Raw genomic sequence first — 23,814 nt, 5'->3', positions numbered from 1 at the left:
TGAACAAATGACTAACGGCACAAAAACAATGCATAATGACAAAGTGTCACATCACAGTTGATTTTAGGTCTTTTGGAGTTCAAATCAAGTCTTAAGTCATTTAAGACAAGCCCAAGATAAGCTTCAAATGAGGTCTCAAGCAGTGTCTCAATTAACTGTTTGCTGTGCCCCACCCTGCTTTGTTACTGTTGCATTGTCTTTCACAGTTTCCGTGCCCACATGGCTCACTTGCAGGCTCCTTGATTCCAGATAAAGTTAAACAAAAGCAGCTTCCCGTGTCTTGCTGAGACTTGCCAACTAAAATGTCAGCTGTTGCTGACAAATTTTATGCACTCTAGCTTGCTGGAGATGAGCTTATATTAGCAATATACATTGGTTAATAAATTGCTAAAGTGTTTATAAGTACTGAGGTTAAAACCGATGTCATATAAGGTGCTAGCTGTTGATGTTGCATTGAGCCCACTTGTCTAAGTGTTCCTTTCTTGCCTAGGAACACTTAGATGCATGAACAGAAAGAGCATTGCGAACCCTGAGTCAAAGATACATCCCATAATGCACCGGGACACATATTCAGTGTTGAATGTTTTGGGTCTTTCAACATCATGCATCCTCACTCAGCCAAGCCAGCCAGGGTTGATCAAGTCCTGGCTTGTGTTCCAGCAGCACTGGCCCACAGACCATTCCCCCTGATTCAAAGCCATCTGGAAGCCCTCCACGGCAGACTTGATTGCTTTCCTTTTTGTAGTCCTTGAGATCCCAAGTAGCTCATAGACCTTGCACAGAGGCTTACAAGAAAAGCCTCTGCACACCACTTTGATAGGCTCACACCATGCCTTCCAGATTCTCCTTCAATACAGGGAGAAGCCTCCTGTTATTAGTGGGCTGATACCCCTTAAACCACAGCTACCCACTGGCATCACATCATAATTGGACAATCCATATGTGGGTGAGATTTCACAGTAGCCATAATAGTCTGCAGTGAAAATTTCTTGAGAATAAACGAAATATTATTTTGATTTTTCATTAGTATTGATAACTATTAATTATCTATTAGTAAATGTTCAGATAAGATGTTCCATGCTTTTTTTAGAGGGCACAATACCACCTGGACCCAAACCCAGACTTAAACCTTTAGTTTGTGGATCCCTGTTTTGAAGACTTTAGATTACATTTTAGCCATCTTGGGTTTTTGGAGGAAGAGACATGCCTACCTGGAAGACACAGTGAAGTGTTAAATTATCAGTTAACATCAGGAAAGTTGGTGAGAAAGGGCATCAGTATGGATGCAATAGTGGTGAGGAACATTCAAATAAAATAGTGGAATTTCACTGTTAGTGCAGTTAACTCGACAGCATGCCGTAATGTTTGACCGATAGTTGCATGCTTCACGAGGCACCAGCACTATAACCACAGTCAGGAGGTACAGTTCGATGATTTGAATTACATTAAGTCATGCTCAGATGCCAGCATGATGATGAAAACCAATTCTTTCAAACTCCTTGCACTTTACCAGAAATAATGAGGCATTTTTCTGTTGTTTATGTATGGCCTGTAAACTCATATCTTCTTGCAATTTTGTATCACATGTGCATTGCCTTTTTTAAACTATTTTTCCTACCTAGCTTGAGTTAGTCAAATCGATCTCTCCCTAGGGTAACTTTGGTGTAGTTCAGCTTTTTCCAGCTGTGTACATAGAGGTGTATTCAAAGTAGCCTCCCCAACACTGGTAAGACTGTAGATGGCATTAGTTGCCTCCATACATGTGTGTGTCCTCATTCACGTACACATAACGTCCCAAACAAGGATACTTTCATAGAAAAATTGCTTCAGAATGCTAAGTTTATACCATGCTGCCATTTTAACATATTTCCTTACCTCTTTCCTGCATTGCCTTAACCAAGATCTTGCAGGATAATTTTAGAAAGTGCACACTGCTTCTTCTTGTTTACAGCTTGTATATAAAAAGCAAGTCAGTAGTGCTCTCGAAAATGCCTCCCATTGCATTCCCAGTAAAGGGCTCACAGAAACAATTCATACCTTAACTCCTCATTATGAGTGTCATGCCTGCAGCTCTAAGTAGATTTAAAACACCACATGGTCTTTCAAGGGTTTTTGAGGGAGAACACTATTCACCCTGGTCCATGTGGTGTGTGTATCACTTTTACCTTGACAAGTAACATGACTCATTTTTCATCTGATTTAAATGCTTGCATGCAAATCACAACAGAAATCTGCTTGGATGCTATAAATAACTTACATTCCATTGAAAGTATTCCAGTTCAGGGCACTGAAGTCTTTTAGCTCCCATTCAGTGTTTTGTACGGTATTGTAAGTGATTCACAACAAGTCAAGTCGAGTCAAGTCAGTCTTATCTATCTAATCTGCTATCACATATCGCATTTGCCTTAAGGTGGTTTAGACTGTGTACAACATTTAGCCCTCTTTTGTAATTCTATTATGAATTTGGAAAGGGAAGTAAATACCTCTAAAATACTCTGAGGAGGAGCACAGATCCCACTTTAAGTAAAGAAAGCAACACCTTCATACAGCATTGTTTACAGTCAAGCTAAACTGCTACATGAAGAGCTGAAGCAGCACAAAGCTCTGGGATTACTGAAGCAAAATGAGCTTAAGAGCTAACTGCTCTTTAGTTCCCATTTGCACATTGAGTAGTTAAAAACCTCCTTGATGCACTCAAGAACCTTCTCCATAAAGTGCCATTTTATCTTTACAGTGAAACACTATTTTTGAGTGGGATTACACATTTAGCTGCTGGTCAAACCCCCACTGTAAGTCTCTGTAAGCCATGGAAGTAAGTAAAGATTTTAGCCCATAAGTGGAACTATTTTGTCTCCACAGCAGGTATTATTTTAAGCAAGAACTGGGTTAAAGTCAGCGTGCTCTCTAGCTGGCACAGTCCAAAGACTCTCTGTTTCTAGGAACCGAAGAATGAAGAGGTTTGGCTGAGTAATGAGGTGTCTCGTGTAAACAGTGGTTTCTAGGAACGATTACGGAATTTAAAAAAAAACTCGTGGGCGCAACAGTTAGCTTTTAACCTCTCATTTACGGATTAACTTGGAATCTATTACTTAAATGTTTCAACAAACTTCACATAAGTCAAGTAGCCCATTTCGGGCTGTTAAATAATTACTATTCATCACCAAATCCCTTAAAGACGACAGATGTTTAATTTTGGAAAACCACATAAGCAAAAATAATTTCTCGGATAGTGTCAGCTGAGATTAGTACAGTTCTTGGAAGCTGAAAGCAGCAAACTAAAAAAGAAGTGAAAGGGAAGATATTTCTGCTTTTAACCACACTGACACATATCCATAATTTGAGAGGAAAAGCTCTGTAGCAAAGATATATTGCATAATAATTCTAGTAAGCTGCTTATCTTTAATGCTGACACAACCATTCAGTGGTTGTATTGTCCATTTTTTTTATTAAATGTCATCTGATTTATCTCTGGTGTTAGTTTCAGTTTCAAGCATATTAGTGTGGCGACTGCTCCTAAAGGACATCTTTGTTTATAACGTCAGGCTATCTTTCGTTGCATGATGTGCCAAATGTTTGCAGTTGGTGAAAGGTCAGGACTGCAGGCAGCCACTTTCTCCTATGAAGCCATGCTGCTGTAACAGATGCAGTTACATTAGCATTATCTTGCTGAAATATGCAAGGCTTTCCCTAAAAAGGAGAGTCTGGATGGGACTGATGTTGCTCTAAAACCTGTATCTACCTTTCAGCACTCATTTTGCCTTTCCAGTGCAAGATGCTAATTCCATATGGTTTTGAACTGAAGGCTGGTCTCTCTCATCTTTCCACTTTGCCTCAGTCGATTTTATTGAGCTTTGGCCCACAGACATTTCTGGATGATGTTCATGTACGGCCTCCTCTGTGCATGATAGCGCTTTGTAGATGCCGCGGTAAACTGTGTTGACATACAGTGATTTCTCAAAGTGTTCCTGAGCCGATGCTGTGATTTTGATCAAAGAATCATCCCTGTTTTTGATGCAGTGCTACCTGAGGACTGAAGATCACGGCTATACAATATAGATTTTTGGCCTTTGAGCACAGAGATTTCACCACATTATTTTGCTGATATTAGGTACTGTAGATGATGCTGTGTTCAAACTCTTTTCATTATTTTACATTTAAAAATGCTCCTCTTGTTCCACAAATTGCAGAAAGTTTTTTGCAGACTTGTGAACTAACTTCTATCTTTACTTCTGAGACACCTGGATGCCTTTTTATATCCAATCATGTTACTAACCTGTAACCAATTAATCTAATTAGTTCAAAAAGTTCCTACAGCTCTTTTTTTTTAGTAGCACTTACTTGCCAGCTTTTTATTGTCCGGTCTCAACCTTTTTTTTTTTAGATCTGTTGTTCAAAATGATTGAAAATTAACATATAATATTTTCCATGAAATAGTAAAATATCGCAGTTTAACATAATAATATGTTTTCTATGTTCTATTGCAAATAAAATATGGGATTAGGAGATATGGAAATCACAGCTTTCAGCTTATACTAACATTTTACATAGTGACCCACCTTTATTCATTGGGGTTGTACAAAATTGCTAACAAGTTACATCATTTCTATACTTTAAAAGACAACTTAAATTACATTGCATCAGAATAGACAATAACACATACACAAATCTTTTGGTATTGCTACACTGTTTCTGAATTTGCTGTGTGCTATGTTCTCTCACTTCACATAATGAAACTCTTCCCTTCTGAGATTTTTGAGGATTTGTGTTTAGAGCAGTTTATTTAGTTATTTTTGACCTTTCCCCAAACACGACTGAATGTTAACGTCTTTAAACAAGAGAGAAGAAAACACTTGCTTTGTGGAGTTAAATACATATGAGTGAGAAAGAAAGAGAAGTAAAATAACAAGAGATCATAAGTTTGTGCCGTTGCTGTATTTGCTTATGGAGGGTTATTTTTGGTGCCTTTTTCAGTTCCTGTATATCTCAGTCAAGCTCTTACAGAGGCCATTAAATTATGTACTCTAATAAACCTTTTTTTTTTTACCTTATAAATGTTTTGTTGTTCTAGTCCTAAATGGTCGCCAACTAGTGTATGTACTGTGTATTTTTGGATCTGAACAGATACTAATGGGTAACATATCGAGAATAATCTGTAAGCCAGCTGGGCTGAGTTTAAAGTCAGAATTTTTCAGTGTAAGTTTTTCTTGACTAGAGTTTTAAATGGGCTGGGACTGTCACATTTTGAATGATTCTTTTATTTACAGTATGTTTTAGGTACTATCAGGGGTGGGCAATCTCAGTCCACGAGGGCCGGTGTCCCTGCAGGTTTTAGATGTGTCCTCGAACCAACACAGTTGATTTACATGGCTAAATTAGCTCCTCAACATGTCCTGAAGTTCTCCAGAGGCCTGGTAACGAACTAATCATGTGATTCAGGTGTGTTGACCCAAGGTGAGATCTAAAACCTGCAGGGACACCGGCCCTCGTGGACTGAGATTGCCCACCCCTGATATAGATGGTCTGATGAATGAATGCTATATATTTCATAAAAGTAACCAGTTGACGCATCTTAATTACATTGCAGAAGGAAGCTGAGCAGTAAAGTTACAGCTTTACTCCTGGAATTTACATGTATTAAATAAATGATTTTATGTTTGATTCCAATCTGCTGTAAGGTCTGTTTGAAACTCTGATTCAGCACAGATTAGAAAGCTGGCCCGTTTATTTGTTGGATATTTATGTGGCAACAGTATTTTAATATGTCTGGGATATTGGATGGAGTCACACCTAAATTTACACAAAAGTCTTTCATCTTAAAATGATCAAAAAAATTGTAGCTGCCTGTAAAAAAACAAAACAAATGCTAACCAATAAAAAGTGTCAGACTGGAGAATGATTAACAGTGAGCTAAGACGTAAGTAGCACCTTTGGGTGATAATCTCTTTAGGGTTGTCATTAGACTTGTCATTAGCGGCTCCACGTTGTCACAGTTAACAAAAAAAATCACTGTCAATGTCAATAAATGACACAGGAAGATTTTAAGTCAACTATGGTCAATCACCTGTTAGCTAACATAGCAGTTAGCTGGCTAAACTTAGCTTAATTTTTTGCTAACATTGTCACCAGCTGAGGATTACCTCATGTGACATAATTATTAACTATGTGGAGTTTGTAATGAAGTTTTTGCTGTATTTCTTTACTGATGTCACTAATTAGTAGACTCACTTTATCATTTTGTCAAGTCATTATAAGTTGTTGTTTATGTTTCTTACTTTTACTGTTGTGGGTGGGCAGAGGAGGTGAATTATGTAGGGACTCTGATTTTATGCGGTAAAATAGGCTGAATAGAAATCAATACACAGGCTGTCAGAGGCAACCAAAACAGTTGTGGAAAGCCTAATATTTTTTAAGTGGTATGAAAAATGTTACAAAGTTAACCTTGAGAGTAGCAAAGCATTTCACTCATCGATAGTAGTCTGCAGCCATGCAGATAGTTTTGGTATAACGTGTCCAGTTTTTGAGATAACTGCATGTTGAAATGATATGGACTGTGTCCACATAATATAGTATGGAGCATAGTTTCACAGAGCCTGGGCTCCTTGAATTTAAAAAGCTGCAAACTCCCAACAATGAAGCCTCAGTGCTTTAATGGGAGCACACCTGACCTCAGTTAATTTGACAGAAATACAGCAATGCGTTTGTTGTGCAAACAGGCACAAATAGACACACAAAATATGTATTTGTTTTCGAGCCTTTTAGATTTTTTTAATGGATTAAAGGAGAGAATACTGACAGCAAAGAAAGACAGAGGGAAACTGAAAGAGTGCAAAGCGAGAGTCAGGCACAGAGAGACCAGGGTAGGCTGAATAAGCTGTTTGTTTGTCCCTCTGTTGTCCACCCTGGCCTTGCCTGGTGCCTGGCGTCCAGGGTGATTTCCCTTCACAATGACCACTGCCACTCTTGCATTAGTATTTTCATTGCTGTGAGGGCAGCACTCAAGGGTGTACGTGTGTTTAGTTGCTTGCTCCTCAACGGGCCTCATTATGCAGGGAATGGGAAAGACCGAGAGAGGAGAGCAGGGCCGAGACATCGACCTGACATCGCTGAGATCCACCATGCCAGCCAGCGGCCCCCTTCAGGTTAGTATACCTAAAAAGGCAGAAAAACTTATAAATAACTATAGATGAATTGCTTATTTTATTAAGCAAAAGCATTGCCTTCTTATCTGCCTTCCCTTTATTTCTCCCTCTTCCTTAGTTCCTGTTTCCTTCACTCTTTAATCTGACTTTGTTCTTAGTCCTGAGAGTTTGTTACTCTGAATCATTGCTTCTATCTTGGCTTTACCACAAAGCTGTGGTATGTTCTGCCTGTGTGAGAGCTGAGGATCAAAAGGCTGCTCTGTGGTTCTCTTGGTTAGGTTAAGTGCCTGTACTCTATCCCAAGACTAAGACACAACTACAGCATCCATCAAATATCAATTAGGGCCTGGGTGCAAAGGCTAATAATGCCTTTTAAAGTAGCTGTGGGTCAAAGGAACAGGTATGCACGAATATAGAGATAGAAAAGGGGTCGTAGTATAAGTGGAGTTTTTAGAGGCTGCATTTATTTTTTGATATTCCCATACTTTACACACACATCTAAGGTACATTTTGTTTATTTACAAATATTTTGGATATTATTCAAAAAGATTGAAGCTTCTTTTTTCAAATAATCATCTGTCTCAATTTCACAGAAGTTTACGTAACTGTTCCTGGTGTCTTCTGCTGGTCTGTAATAGAGGTAACAGGGTTCCTGCACATCAACCAGCAGAGCTATCAGTTACTGGAACAGTATTTTTAGCTACACAGTCTCCAGTGAACAAAGTGGGATTACTTAAGACAAGCTGTGTGTGAGTGTGTTAGAGATAGTGATAGATGTGGAAGACAGGGTATTCGCTCAGTTCATCAGTGTATGTAAATGTCCATATTACATATAAATTTATTGTATATACATCATTTTGGTATGTAAATGATGTGTGTAAAATTATCAATGAGATAAGCAGAATTCTGGATCTTAAATAAAGTGCTGTTTGCTTTTTTTTGTACATACATTTTTGTAAATGCATGCTTTTTCAACGCAGACAGTAAATGTCCTTTTCGGTGACCCCCTACTGTTATCACATTAGCGATAACTTCATTCTATCTCATAGGTTATCTGCCTGCTAACCACATCCAAATGTAGCATGAATGCTTGTACTGTTTATTCATAAAACGCAGATTCATAACACACTCTTTGACTTTTCACCACTTCTGTTTTGATAAGTCGTAATCTGATAACAGTTAAACGGAGTACAATGTTACAGTTTATTGAAATGGTATTCAGCATATCTGTAGCACGGGTTATGAATATGAATGAATGTGAATATATTAGCAGCGACTAATAAGACAGGAAGACTTGAAGAGAGAGAAGAAAAAGACTTGTTTGGATAAGCTGAGAACCTGTACAGTACCATTTGGCCACGTTCTGCCACTAGTGACTCCAGTGATAATAATATCACTATAATATGATATATTTATATCTGCAGATGTCAAGTCCTCCCCGGAACTATTCATTTGAACCATAGTGGCATTATGCATGTCATATGTATTTGTTGTGTTGTGCCAACAGCCAGTTTAAAATCAAAACACTTGCATCAAGGTACTTTATACCTTACAGTATTCTGGTAAATACCCCAACAATCAGATTAAATTTTCTGTGCAAGCACTTTGTGACTGTGGGAAAGAAAAGCTCCCTTTTAACAGGGGAAAACAACCAGCGAAACCAGGCTCAGGGAGTTGCAGTCATCAGCAGCGACGAGAGCAAAAAATTGCATCATTGAACTGAATAATGAAAAATGTTGGCAAAGAAGGGTTGTCAGATATACACAGTGCTTTTAGTGTTCACGGAACAAACATCTGACCATCATCTGAGTCTCAAGACACACTCAGAATATCTTTCTTATGTGATTACAAAATAGCTATAAATTGAGCTTGATATAGGCAGTAGGTGGTAGTCCATGTAGTCACCTGTCCAGGCTTTACCTCACCTCCTGCTCAGCGTCATCTGGAATATTCTCCAGCTCTCCATAATGTTATCCAAAATAAGGTAGAAGAGCTGAGGAATTGCTGGGATCTTTTTGGTTGATATTTAGATTCATATATGCTACTGTGGAATAAAACAGGACTGTTGATACAGAATTATTACCCAGAAGGATTTCTTTGTCTTTGAGTTCATGACATCGTCACAATATCCTGATATAATGCAGTAACATAGCTTCAAAGTTAGAGCTTCTCCAAAGAGAAGCATATTATTTTCTGAAATTAGATCTATGAGGCTTTCATTCAGTGTCTCTGTGAGCCTGTCATGATGAATCTATTTCCATGGTGTGAAAGCTTTACACCTCTAAGTCACTCTCTATGTATAGAGCACAGCAAGAGGGTGTGGAGCGCCAATACAAAATTAGGAGGAATCACACAGCCTCTCCAAGCTTGGCAGTCATGTTTCAAAGAAAGAGAATGACCACACTGTTCGAGGAGGATGGTCACAGTAAGTTTAGTGATTAGAAAAACCCTCTTATTTTTAGAGTTTGGTTGTGAACAAGTCCTTAAGATTACTTGGAGATATCAATAAAGTGAAAATAGCCTTAAAGCAGACATTAAAGATTAGAATTTGGTGTAGACACTTAAAATTTTGCTGTTCTTCCAACACGACGGATCTCCTTGGTTACCAACATTGCTAAATTTTACACTTATAGATTAAACCTTCCATGCTTTGTCAAGGATTTCTAGCTTATTCAGTGGTGACATTCAGCTTCCATAGTGTATGCTACAGACATAGAAATGGCATCAATATCTTAGTGTGAGGACATAACGCAAAAAATGAAAATTGAAACACAGGCATGAGAATTATTTCAGAGAAGTGTAAAATCATGTGAGCAAGCCTGAGCTGGCCATCAACTGACTTTGGTAGATGTCAGGAAACAAAGGCCACTTCAGAGCAAGTCTTACACGCCAATAACAGAAAATAGTAGTGATATGCATATTAGTTTACCAAAGATTAAAAATAATAAGGGAGGTCTGCATGTGTCTTATATAGTACTATGAAAAATTCTTGAGTCACCCTAGTAGATGCGACAGTTTATTGAAACGTGCAAATGAAACGTAATACATTATCTAAGGCAAAAACAGGTTTTACAACTAGCTTGAAAGTCAATATTTGGTATGATCGCCTTTATTCTTCAACTCAGCCTTGCCTCTTCTAGGCAAACTTCCCTTGATTTCTTGAAGTAGTCTTCAGGAGTAGTTCTCCAGACTTCTTGAACATCATTCAAAGTTGTTGGCTTCCTTTTGTTCCATTCTCTGTCGAGATGATCTGACACTGCTTACATAATGTCGAGGTCCAGGCTCAACATTATTCACATGGCTGATAGCATTCCCTTGTGTGTTCTTCTGTCCAGGTACGACTTTACTGCCCTGGCAGTGTGCTTGGGGTCATTATCATGCTGAAAAAGGAATATCCTGCCAATCAGACACTTTCAGATGCTTTCCATGATATTGCACGGTGAATCGAATTCTGACCTTACTCTTCTGCATTCAGTCCAGGTTTTGTAACTTGGCATACCTCAGTTTTTTCTCCCTGTTTCTTTTCCTTAAGAATGGCCTCTTGGCAACCACCCTTCCACTGAGACCTTTTCTGAGGCTGTGGTGAACAGTAGATGAATCATCTGAAGGGTCAGATGCATCTCTCGGGTCCTGTGTCAGGTCTTTGCTGGATTTTTTTCTTCCTATTTCTTAAGGACATGACTTTTTGTGAAGTTTGTGACAAGCTATTAACAAAGTTCCTGAAGATAAAGTTCTTTGTTAGATAAGTTGCTTCATTAGGTTTTCTGTTACACTGGTTCATCTGACAATGGTCAGGTACAAGAACTGGACTGAAAATGCGTGGAAAAGCAGCAAATATATAAAAAAAAGATAGAGCTATTGCTCAAGACCACATTAAAAATTCCAGGAAAGTCTGGCTTCTTCGAAACTAAATATGCAGAGTGTACATTACTCTAGTGTCAAGGACTATATAACAAAACTTTGTTTTTGATGCATGTTTATGCTTTGTCTTTCTTGTTTCTTGAGCTATGCATCACATCAGTTCAATTCAGTTTTATTTATATAGTGCCAAATCACAATAACAACTGTTTGGGGAGACCTTTTTATTTGCACAAGTGTCTTCCTTATGGGCTCAAAAAGCAAGAACCCATCATAGTTGGGTTCTTGCTTTTTAAAGCTAGGTTAAATACTACAAGCACACAATTGATTAGAAATGTAAATCAGTATAATGGCCTCTAAAGTTATGGAAACACAAGTCTGTGTGCATGTCTGTGATTGTGTGTGTAACCACCTCTTGGCCCCTACATGGCGAATGCTACATTCTGAGTGTAGGTGTGAAGTATGAGAGTGCATGCGTGTCTCTGTAATTCTGGGAAGTTTCATCTGAGGCCCGGCCGAGCCTCATCTTTAACTAAAATGGAATGACTGTTGTTGTTTAATGACTCATGTTGTATAATAGGTGTAACCAAACTGTGGGTCACATTCTTTTCCATTGTATATGTGTGCAAGTAGAAAGAGTTGTGTAATTTACCAGATATGTACAACACAGTGTGAGTAGCTTGTAATTGTATGGTACAGCACAGAATATGTGACAAATTTGTCCAAAGCGACTTGTTTTTGAAAAGCTTATCACATGGTGCTAATCAGCAACGATTTCTCAGTTGCAGTAGGGTGCTTTTTAGAAGATAACAGATTAGGAAAATTTTTTAGCAAGATAATTTTTATAAACCAAATTTTTTTAAGTTTAAATGGCATTGTCAGAGATGAAGGTTAGTCTATAAATGAACTATACCACCAGTTTCAGAGATGGCACGTAATCATTGTTTTTGTCGTCATAACCTTGAATATCCAGCCTCTCTTATCTCTTGCTACTTATTATCAGAGACCTTTTCTGGGAGACATAAAAAAATTCAAAATTTAGTTATAAAACTGTAGAATTAAATGTGAACGTGAGAGCTGTGCGTAATCACAGACATCTAACCAAAAACCCAATTTAAAAACTCTCTTTAAAATAAGGGAACTAGAGGTGAAAAATTCTAACCCATGTCTGAGTTCAAACATGGCCATCTCCATACATGTTTTGATAGTTTGCTGGTTTGGGTGTCAGACTATGCAATGCTCAGAACATTTTTAAAATAAGATCTCAGACTGTACAGGCCTTACTTAGCATGATAATTGTTAAAGTTCATGACCAAACAATTAGAAAAAACTGAACAAGTATGGCTTGTTTTAAAGGGTTACCAGAGGAATGCCTCTCCTCTCTTAAAAAGACAGGACTTTGCAAAGCTGCATCTGAGCAAATCACAAGACCTCTGGTACAGTATTCTTGGCCATAATGCACAGCATTACATGTGCTGTAAAACAAACACAGCATATCAGCAGAAACAACTCATACCACCTGTCAGCATGGTGTGATGATTTGAGGGGTGATGATTTGAGCTTGTTTTGTAGCCACAGGACCTGGGCTCCTTGCAGTCATTGAGTCAACCATGAGCACCTTCATATATCAAAGTATTGTAGAGTCAAATGTGAGGACATCTGTTCAACTGCTAAAGCAGTCAAATGATATCCTACAATAACAGGGAAAAATAACTCATTGTTTATTTACTTTACCAGAACAAGATCAAACCCAGTTGAGAGACTCCTGTAGAAGCCAATGGTTTATTCAGTGTTTTCATGCAGTACCATTTCCAAAATTGCTTGTGTTACAAGGATGTATTCCTTCTCCAAGGTCAAGGAAAAAACTCACGCCTAAGCAGAGTTTCCAGTGCTGTTTGTCTATCTGTCAGCACGATTGTGCAACAACTATTAAGCCAAATTTTATTAAATTTGGCAGAAATGGAACTTGGACAAAGAGAGCACTAATTACATTTTGATGGAGATCCAGATTGCATTTGTATGTTCTTCTGTGTGGAGTTTGTATGTTCTCCCAGTGCTTGTATGGGTTCTCTCTGGGTACTCCTGCTTCCCACAGTCCAAAGGCATTCTTTTTAACTGGTCTAAATTAGCCGCAGGTGTGAATGTGGATGTGAATTGTTGTTGACGTGTCCAGGAGTACCCCTCCTCTTGAAATATGACAGCTGGGAAAGACTCCAGCCGCTCCCCCTCCTGCATGGACCAGAATTGGAGAAGTGGTTAAGAAGATGGATGGATGGATGGATGGATGGATTGACCTTGATAGAGGATATGAAGAAATGCAACAGACCAATTTTATATTTCACTGTAGTTTAACAGTAATAATAGTACTCACATGTAACCCACACTGAATCCTTGGTTATGGGTTTCAAACTAGTGTCGGAAAATCAGAAAATAAATTAATCTAATTGGTCTTCAGTTCCTCAGATACCAGGTGTACTAGAAAATGCTGGTGTTTGCTCTTGCCACATTTGGCTGAGGCTAGATTAGCAGCATGGCCTGGACACAAAACCGTGAAGCAGCTATATTATGCAAATGTCTTACATAGTTGGTAGCCTTCAGGGGTGACTAAACATGTAACCACGATTGTTTCACTCGTATTGTATAAGCCCCGATTCCAATAAGTTGAGACACTGTGAAAATATAAATAAGAAAAGAATGCAATGATTTGCAGCTCTCATAGACCAATGTTTTAGTTTACACAGCAAGCCAACCGTATTTCCGGGTTGTACTTCAGTTAAGACAAAGACTGTTATTTAAGACACTTAAAATACAAAAAGTATATTTTAAGCTTGAGTAAATTTTAACCACTTTTTATTACAGTCCTAGTACTTCTACTTTGGAAGCCAAACCCTCTTTGTGTCTCACCAATTTCTCATATGCAGGAAAAAGTGGTGCAAATAAGTTGTTTAAGAAATGGCATTGCAAACGGTTCAGCAGCCGTGTTTTTGGTTCGTGAGAGTAATACTTTTGGCGTGGACATTAGCCTTTGTGACTTTGCTACATAAAACACTATAACAAAGAGAAACAACCTGAAAGCAGGATATGGGCCCATTATCTGCATATCTGCTTTGATCATCTACCACTGAAAATATAATTTGAGTTAGAAAATGCATCATACTTGTCCTTGTCTGTGTGATTTTCCACCCTCCTTTTCTGTCTTTCCGTCATCTTTTTCTTCCATTTTTCCTTGTTACCCTATTCCTCCTTTCATTTCTCTCTATTCTTGTTCTTCCTCTCTTCTCTGTCCAGGGGGGATACTGTGTTTTCTTTTCATTTTGCAGGGGAAATGACAGCTAACTCAGTTTGAATCTAAAACAGTTCTAAAAGGAGCCATGCCCAATTTTTGTGTGTTTGAGCGTGCATGTGTGCATGAGTTCGTGTGTGTGTGTGTGAGAAAAGGTTCTCTCAGAAGCGTTAAAGAGAGTATGTGTTAAAAAAAAGGCCAAGATGAGTGATACCAGATGAAACTTTAGATCCTACCGCATATAAACAATTAAATTATCACACAAGGACCAGTTGGTCTGTCTCCTGTTTTGTTCTATTCCCTAAACCCACAATTATAGTGTCACACTGAAAAAAGGCAGATGTACGGCACAAGTATTCTCATGACACACACAAGTCCACCGTTTTACTTCCACTTCAGTGGGATTTAAAGTCTTTGTATATTAGGACTTGTCTGTTTGACATATTTCATGAAGACATTGTTTGTCAAAGTAACCAACAAGCATCTTTAAAAATTTGAGCCGATTTTTACATGTGAAATAAATCATTAATAGGAGCTTCAAGGCCAAGAGATTTGTGCAGACTTTTGTTCTTCATCCACTTGTTGCAGTCACAGTTGCCAAGAAAAAGCAGGAAACCCCCCTCTGTAATGCCGAGGGTTCCCTGCTGGGACAGTAACTCACAACACTTAAGTCATGCATGCACACACACAGATGAACATAAATCAGAGATGAACACCAGGCTTATAAATCCAACTTCTCTGCACGCCAATCTTCTCACAGGCTCTGTGTACACACCCTTCTCATAAAAACATTTTTGAGGAATTATGTATTGCTTCTCCGCAGCATTTACAACTATATTCAACTACAGTTTGAGCTGCCTGCAGCCTGCACGATGTGTGCTGTGCTCAAATTTTTGCCACATAAATATAGAGATACCCACATATGCACAGAGTTGTGAAAAAGCATTAACGTAAAAATAGGCATAAAAACGACATATGCAATACTTAAGAGGCTGCATGTGGTAGGGATTGTGATGAATAAAGCCTTTGTGTTTACTGATGCACAGTAAACCAGAACCTTTCATCTAACTCTTGCAGAAGATTGCAAATAAACATATTTCCCCAAAAGGCTGAACTATTTCTTTAAGAGAGAGAAGTGATAGAAAACACATGAGAAAGCAAGAAGTAGGACCGAAGGGAGATGCAGCTTGGCATGTAGAGAAAAAGAAAAAGTAATTCAGGCCATGCAAACACACATAGAGAATCTGATTTCATCTTTGTTGATGAAATGCATTGCTGTGTGCCGGGCTGCTGGCCAGTGCGTGTGTCTGTGTGAGCATGTGTGTGTTTATGTTAATTGAGGGTTGATGTAGAGGTAAATACAGACCTCTCTTTATCTGTATTTTCCTTTCCTCCAGCATGAGTAGTAGGTCACTGGACAGGACAAAGTTTGTGTGGGAAAAAACCCAGCCCTGAATGTTTCTGGTCAAGCTTGCATGGCTGCCAGTTTGTTTGTGTTCATACGTGCTACTGTCAGATGTGTGTGCAGAGTTAAGAGTCCCAGTGAGCCAGGGTTCTTTGTCTGCACTTATTTGAACCAAAACAATGGAAAAATACAACTTTAAAGTGACTCTTAATAAACATTTCAATCGAGGATAGATCAGACGTTTAATAACTCTATACTTCACCTCCTCCTCTTCAGCTATATTAGGGTTTCGTTGTCTTCTAACCCACCTTTTAAATTTAAATCCTTCAACTTTATTGTTATTCCTATTTTCATTGCTCACCTAGCATTGGCACTACCAAGTCTTCAAATATGAAATTGGCAATTTTTTTGGCTTGTTTGTTTTTCTTTGTTAGAATTAGCTAATTTTGCAGCGTCCTTGGAAATGCGACTTGATAAATATCTTGGATATTGAAAGCGTGACTTTTTTTGACAGAAACAGTGAACCCATGGATTAATTGCTCCACTTTAAGTTAAGCACAGTATAAATACTTTAGATTCTTTTGAATCTATAGTACAAAAGTTTATTTTGCCTGCTCTGTTATTTACAAGAGGACACCACAGTTCATACAATTGATTTAACGCCAAAGGAATTTGTGTCTCCTCCAGGGACCGAATTGGGAATCTTGTCAGTCCATTGTAAACCATACATTAAGAAAAAAAAACCCAAAAACCCCCCATCTTTTAAGAAATTCACAAAATAGTTGAAGCTGAGTTAATCATCACAGGGCAATTAAAAATATCAACGAAAAAGAAAGATGATGTATTAACAAAATTGCTAGACAAACTTACACTCAGTCAACCAACTGATTTCTTATACATGATAATCTGAAAATGCTGGTTGAGTCTGCACCTGTTCAACTTGCCTGTTTTCTTCAGCTGGACACAGCAGGAGACAATAATGTTTAATGGGAGACAAACATGAAAATCGACCTGTTCTACAGATTTCAGTGGAATCCAAGGCAAGCAAAGTTAATCCTGCTTCCAGAGATAAGAGCCAATTGTTGCCACAAGGTGGCTGTAGTCTAAAGGATGTAACAAACAGGCAACGAAAGAAGCTTACGGAACAGAAAACTCATTAAGAATGAAGATGAGAGATCACTTTCATTGCATTTTTAAGTCATGTCTAGATTTCAATGGACAAGCACTGCTCATCTTGCTTGCCCCAGTGGAACACTGTCAGGGCAAAGCAAGGCAAACAATAGCAGTCATGCACTAATAGGCAACACACAAACCTTCACCTCTAGTATATTGTTCATTTATTTCTCAACTGTAGTGTGCTATGTACCCAGCACCAAATGACAGACAAACAGAGCTACCACTTATTGGTGGACATATTGTAGTAGTTAGTTTCTAAAGGGTGAGCTACTTTTGCCAAGCATAGAGGTCAAAAACAGCTTACATGTAGAGTTAAGGTTATTAAGTGAATCAAAGCTCTACTCCAAATAAGTTCCGATGTTGCTCTGCATCTTTGAATAGTTACATAGTCAACAATTTACCTGGATTAGCTAGTCCAGCAGTCTCAAACCCCCGGGCCACGGCCTGGTACCGGTCCGTGAGTCGTCTGGTACTGGGCCGCGAGAGTTAAGGCTCGGGTGTGAAATTTATAGTTTTCAGGGTTTTTATCATTAACTTGGTTTCCCTGGGTCTTTTCCCGTGTTGTAGTTGTGTGTCTTATTTTGAAAGAAATATTTACACGCTACCATAGCGACCAGAGAGCATTAAGGGGCAAAGAGGAGGATGTTACTCTCAGTGTTGTTTTCACATTTCAGGAGGACGCTGCTAATAAAGTTACACAATTACACAGTGAATTTGTGTTTATTATTATATTTACAAAATACCATAGTTTTTATCTTGGTCGTATCATTTTATTTTGTTGTATTTATCCGCGACACCTTAAAGTCCGGTCCGTGAAAATATTGTCTGACATTAAACCGGTCCATGGCACAAAAAAGTTTGGGGACCGCTGAGCTAGTTTACATTTCGTCCAAGTGGAAAGGAGGACAGGAGGTGACTTCATTTTTTTGTTTAGATTTGTTTATGTTTGGTTGATTTTTCAATTGTACACAAATTTGGTGATTTGATAGGATATTAGGACCACTTCAAGCTCTGTTTAAACAACTCTTGTTTTAGTTTGTAATGCAGTACATTGTTGTGAGGTCATGTAATTATCTGTGCTTAAACAAAAAAACTGGGGGCAGGAAAGCAGTGATTCAGGGAAAGAACGAAAGTGCGGGCGGCAGGCGAGGGTCAGTCTTACCTCATCCAGGCTCTGTCACTGATGCCCCTCGGTGTCTGTGGTTCTCGTGGGACTATTGTTGAGCTCAGCCCTATGAGATCATGCTAAGTGTGAAACAAAGGCACCCACTTAATAACTGTTGTCTGTGTAAAGCCACGAGTCAATGCAACCCATTTTTGTTTACACACAAATTGTTCTGATACTCTCTTACCACTAGGAAAACTATGTTTTTTTTATTAAGCAGTTATGTTGTTTTGCCCCAAAATATTCCACATTTAAATGTTTTAAAGCTGTAGACTTTAGGTTTTACTGTTAACAAATTAGTTGTATGCATGTTGATTTTATGCTCCTTTAAAGCATACAATGTAGGCATTTGCTTCCACTCTAAACTGTCTTAACAAGCACATTGCTGTGCTCTTATTTGCTTTATTAAAAAAATGCTCATAACCACACACATTAGATTTCCTAGGATATTTATTGTGTTTTTTTTTCTCCACATAAGTTTACTCTAAACAAACATATATCTCACATTTATGATCCTTAGAGGACCTAAATAAATGCCCAGACTGGTGTTTGGCCACTTATGTGTGCATGTGCACATGTCTGATGGTGTGTGTGTGTGTGTGTGTTGCTTGTTCAGGAATATCCTTCAAAACCAACTACTGAAACTTTGACCTCTTCACTGAAAGCAAACATCCATAACTTCTTGAACACAGCCATAAATCCTCTTCTCACACCCACACACACACACACACACACACAGAGAGAGAGAGTTAAAAAAGGGCTACAGTAAAAAAAAAAATGTATAAAACAGTATGTTTGTTTAATTCCAAGGAAGTAAAACCGTGAGATTTCTTTGTTCACTTTTTATTAGGGGGCGGGATATTCAAACTGAAGGAGATGATAAAAAGTACATCGTCTTACTGTGCATGAAACATTTAATAGGTAAAACAGAGTCCTGTTCTTTTTGTTGTGTTACAGCAATGCCAATCAGTGAAACCCCCCCACCCCATTTATAATTCAAGAAAAACTCTCCAGTATTGTAATAAGGACTGGGCAGACACACAACATTGTCAATATTGTAGTCTTTCCAAGAGCAAAGCACTTTTTACCTTGGCTTGCCAAAGACATTCTAAAATTGAATGAAAACTAGTCACTTTGTTTCACTTTGTGTATTATGCTTCAAGTGTGTTTGCAAGTCAAGTCAAGTCAAAAGCTTGGCAGTGAATGAGCAAAATGATGTTTATACATATTCATTTCCAGGAGTGGCAGTGGGACATCACATTCTTGTGGTTATGGGAAATTATACAACTGCTTATTGAGAAAGCTTTAGTCAAAGAGTTCTTAAATGTATGATGATCATTCTCACATTGCAACTGCGATACAAACCCTTTTGTAATGAGATAGCTAGACTTTCTTTTAGGCTGATAATGATTGTACATAAACTCTGTAAAAGTTGTTCTCCACTGTGGCTGAACTGGTATCAAAAGTTTCTTGACTTCTTTAAGTTGCTTGAAGACGTTCACCTCTCATCCAAGAAGCCTCTTCAGTTGTAGGGTAAATGATGGAGAGTCCCAGATTTAAGCCCTGTGGGAGTGTCCCCCCAAGAGGGGCATGGACCCCCTAATGATCCTCTACCTAATCACACGAGCCCAGGTGTGAAAACAGGTGTAGGTCACAATCAGCCAAGGTTTCAGGTGAGCTCATTGTGAAACCTAGCCCCACCCTATCATGTGATTTCATGTGGGGGTCCATTTGGCCCTCTCGGGGGGATACTCCCACAGGGCTGAAATCTGGGACTCTCCACCATTTGACCCTAGAACTGAAGAAGCTTCTCAGATGAGAGGTTCAAACAACTTAAAGAAGTCCAGACGCTTTTCTTTCCAAGCTCCTTAGACTGCAATGACCTGGATGACTGAGAACCTTCACAGATGTATCAAAAGTTATTGCTCTGAAGTGCACCTTAATGACTTTGCTCCAACAGGAAATCCATTCTTTCACGTAATGTGTGTAAAATGGGTGTTGTAGAGTTAAAGAAACTCAATAAATTCATAATAACACAATGTATCTACACAGTCCTGGGGCATTTGTAACTGCTCCTGCAAGTTTTCTTTCATATTACCTACATCGTGTAATGCATGACTTAGACACACTGTGCCTGTTGAATCTTGGCAATGTCAAATAAGGAAGTTTTTCAGCATAATCTTATACTTCCACGTAGTAATTAGCCATTGTTGGTTTTCCTTACTCACATGCCTACCTTGTGTTTTTGGCTCATCAAACATCCGGACAGAAAATAAAGTCAAGTGCAGGTTCAAGTGCTATGTATATACACAGAACCAAAGAGACCGTGACCGTGCCACGTGTTAAGTCATGTTTGACTGGTTGAGCAGGTACTAGGTTGCAAGCACCAACTGTATAACGTTCAGCTTCAGTAGATTTCCACTTGTCACATCTTGAGTAAAATGTTGGCAGGGTTATAATTAACGCGCTAACTTAAAAGAAACCCAATGGTGTTTACTGCCAGTCAGGTTGGTAAACAGAGGAAAAACGCTTAATGCATCAATAGCATGACTAGGTATGGACTTGGTATTTTGCATGTTAGCACTGAGTAGGTGTTAAAGCAAAAGAGGTTGAACAATGACCTTTGTTGGTTACTTAAAATGTCTAAGCCCAAGTCCTTTGTGTATGAATATTAGTAGAGTGGAGCAGCTGGTTGTACACAGAGTGAAAACAGGGTTAAAAGTAAATGCATGAAAATTAAGAGAAACACATGTTAATTAGGACAGGATGTGGGACTAGCAATTAACCCAAGAAGGGATTTGCTGATGAGAGATGTTTAAAAATATAACTAAACTTAAATATAGCATGTTCTAAAATGTTATAATGAAAAAACTGGGTGTATTTTGGTTTTGTGCATGGTTATCTTCCTGTCCAGTCAGTCCATTTTCTCTTTCTTCACACTTCACACTGTTATTCTGGTACAGTTATGATTGCTCTAGTCAACAACTTGCTGTAGTTTCATCACTACATTGATATTATTGTGTAAAAAGTGTTCATTTAGACATATGTCCAATATTTAACTCTGCTTATAGTTTCTTACAAGGTATTTATTGTCTGTTATGCTGTCCCCCTTATGACTAATGAAAGACCTTTACACAGTTTTTAATATTATAGTGCCCCAAAGTGTAAGTAATATCTCCATAAAATCCTTTTCAGACACAGGATAAGTTATATTACTGGGTTTATCCAGCTCGTAAAGTGATGGCATTTTTTTCATTCAGACACGGCTCATTTTTAGCTCATTTCGGCAAAGGACTCAAACACTTACATTTGATGGTTCTGGGTATGACTGTGCGTGAGCCTCCTTGGCTTCTCGGTGGAATTTAATTGTCATTAGTTTGTGCAATACAGCCAACCAATGACAAGAAAACATGTTACATCACACATTACAGTAACTTGTAGTATGTGATGGAGCGTGAGCCAGATGAGCTTTAATGTTAATGACATTCTGGTTTGTGTTTATGTTTCCTTAAAACTTCGTAGAGGCCTACTTGTGATGGAGAGAGGCGTGGTATGTGTGCAATTCTTGCCATAAAAGCAAAAGACATATTTATGGCAAAGTGAAGGCTGAACATGCTTTCTAAATATTCTTTTTTCTACCATTTTCATTAAGATAATGATCTGTATCTGTGCTGTGCTGTGCTGGTGCTGCAGCGAGTAATATTCAACCCCATTCCCTCACACATGGGCTCAGGATTGAGCATGTGCTCTATTAAATTGGGAATACTGAAAATGCACGATAGGCAAATATTTACCGCATATCGTAAATAGAGTTGAATAAGATAAACTGTTATTATACATGTCATTGATGTTAATTGAATTCTACCAAAACATGTTTATTAGTTAACTGAGCAATTCAAAAAGAACACTCAGTCATGTGTGTGTCAGTCAACAGACGCAGCCACATGGTTCACCTCAAGTAAGACTTTTAAAATGACCAGACAAGAAGCAACATGTTCAAAATGCTGTGAGATTAACAGAAAGCACTCCCTGTGTTTCAGTTATGTTTAGTTTTTTATGCATATATTTAATTTTCAACACTGTCTCTATCTGACTGCCTGTCTCTTTAAATGTGTCATGTAATGGGATGCAGTTTCAGTGCATAACAGCGGCATTCATGGAACTCAGGAAGTAGGAATACCAACATACACGCATGCACAGAGGAAGGAAGTGTGTGTTGCGGACAGCGATGAAGGCCGGGTCATTAAATCCAGGAAGTTGCGGTGAGGAATGCCTGCGATGTCACACATGGCATGAAAGCTTGCAGGCCTGAGGGAGATTTAAAGACCAAACATCTGCGGAAAAAAACATCTCTTCAAAATAAGTGAAGAGAAAAAAAATATTCTTCAAGTGTCACTTATTCACATTAGGAGTTTTCTTTTCATTACACCTGTTCACATCACACCTTAGGCCCCGAGGCAACTTTTACAATATACAGTACTGTATGCAATCACGCAAAAATGTATTAGTGAGCCTTTCCCGTAGTCCTCTCACCATGTTTGTTTTGGATACAAGCAGTCTGGTGTGGTTTTAAGTCAGAATCAAACTGTGGCAAATTACCTGCTTGGGTCAATGAATTATAATTGCTCAAAACCACAACCACAGTTAGGACGCGTTGTGTAACCACAATGTTATCACTCTACTCTAAGGCTTATGTGACTCATAAGTCTGATGTTTGGTGCTGTTTTTGATCGTTTAATGATTTTTGTACTCGTGCCTACAATGTGCCAAGCGCACACATGCAAGCACAAGCATAAACTGCACACATGCAAGCACAGTGTGGATTTTGGAGGAAAATATTGTGTTGCTCAATAGTTGTATAATATCAGGAGCAGTACGTGATTGTTTCATCTAGCAGTGAAAACCTTCACTGTTTTTGTTCTCTGTGCATGCATTGGAATTTCAAGATGCTAGTTTTTCTTTCGAGACCAGGGCCACATTTTAGTTATTCCATTCTCAGGTTAAGAAAGGTCGTAAATCTCAATGAGGGGATTGTATATTCTACTGCCATTATAGTCAGTACTGCACACCCATGGCTGACACTATAACTGCCATTACAAATAGTTCTATATATGAAAAGTTTTTATATATGAAAAGTGCATATGCCCCACACATTTATTGTACATACTTCTACCTTGCACATTACTTTTGGGAATTGGAACTCATTTTTTTTTAGTCTAAATCTAAATTATGTATTTTGTAAGGAGCAACAATGTAGAAATGACAATTTTGGACTACTCTTTAATTATTAAGATTTATTTTATAAACTCAAAATTTTAGTGGTATTGGTGATAAAAAAAAAAAAGGGTGACCTGCCTCTTTAAATGCCCCAGTATTGACCTTTACTATATCAACAGGAGATGCAATTAGTCTTGTATTGTGTATGTGCATAGTGTCTTCCTTACATACTCTGGTTGCACTCTGACACTGATGGACTGTTGACACTGTTGTAGCTGTGCAAAACAGACTCAAGAAACTTCACATATGTGTAGTAGCTCAAAATGAAGGGTGAACTGGAAGATGTGTGGAAAAAAAGGGGTCTGGAAGGACCAAGTGATTCTGTAAGTATTGTGTTCACTTTCTGAGTTTCTATTTCTCCCTCCTTCACTCTGTGTGTGGGTGTGTGTCTAAAATTATAAAATGTAGTTTTATAGATTTTATAGATTTTATAGATCCATACGCAGAAAAATAAATCCACTGGCCACTTTATTAGTTACATATTAGTTAATGTTAATAACCAGTCTAATCA

At 38.4% G+C, this 23,814-nt stretch overlaps 1 protein-coding gene across 7 annotated transcripts in view; it reads left to right on the top strand.

The window, feature by feature from the left end:
• The first annotated feature begins 6,841 nt into the window (after nucleotides 1-6,841).
• Nucleotides 6,842-23,814, top strand: part of LOC100698217 (ninjurin-2) — a 37,078-nt gene continuing 20,105 nt past the window's right edge. For 4 of the 7 annotated variants that reach the window (XR_003214600.1, XM_025899772.1, XM_025899771.1 and 1 more), the window contains exon 1: nucleotides 6,844-7,139. Coding sequence is in view for 6 of the 7 variants with exons in the window: in XM_025899772.1 (XP_025755557.1) it covers nucleotides 7,044-7,139 (96 nt within the window). In the remaining variant the exon portion in view is untranslated. Of the gene's footprint in view, nucleotides 7,140-23,814 lie in introns of all 7 variants that reach the window. The other 3 variants (XM_025899767.1, XM_025899768.1, XM_025899769.1) reach the window with 3 other exon arrangements.

The sequence above is a fragment of the Oreochromis niloticus genome, linkage group LG17, assembly GCF_001858045.2.
Source record: "Oreochromis niloticus isolate F11D_XX linkage group LG17, O_niloticus_UMD_NMBU, whole genome shotgun sequence".
Classification (NCBI taxonomy): domain Eukaryota; kingdom Metazoa; phylum Chordata; class Actinopteri; order Cichliformes; family Cichlidae; genus Oreochromis; species Oreochromis niloticus.
Note: the sequence above shows the minus strand (reverse complement) of the source record. Positions and strands in the feature narration are given on the sequence as shown.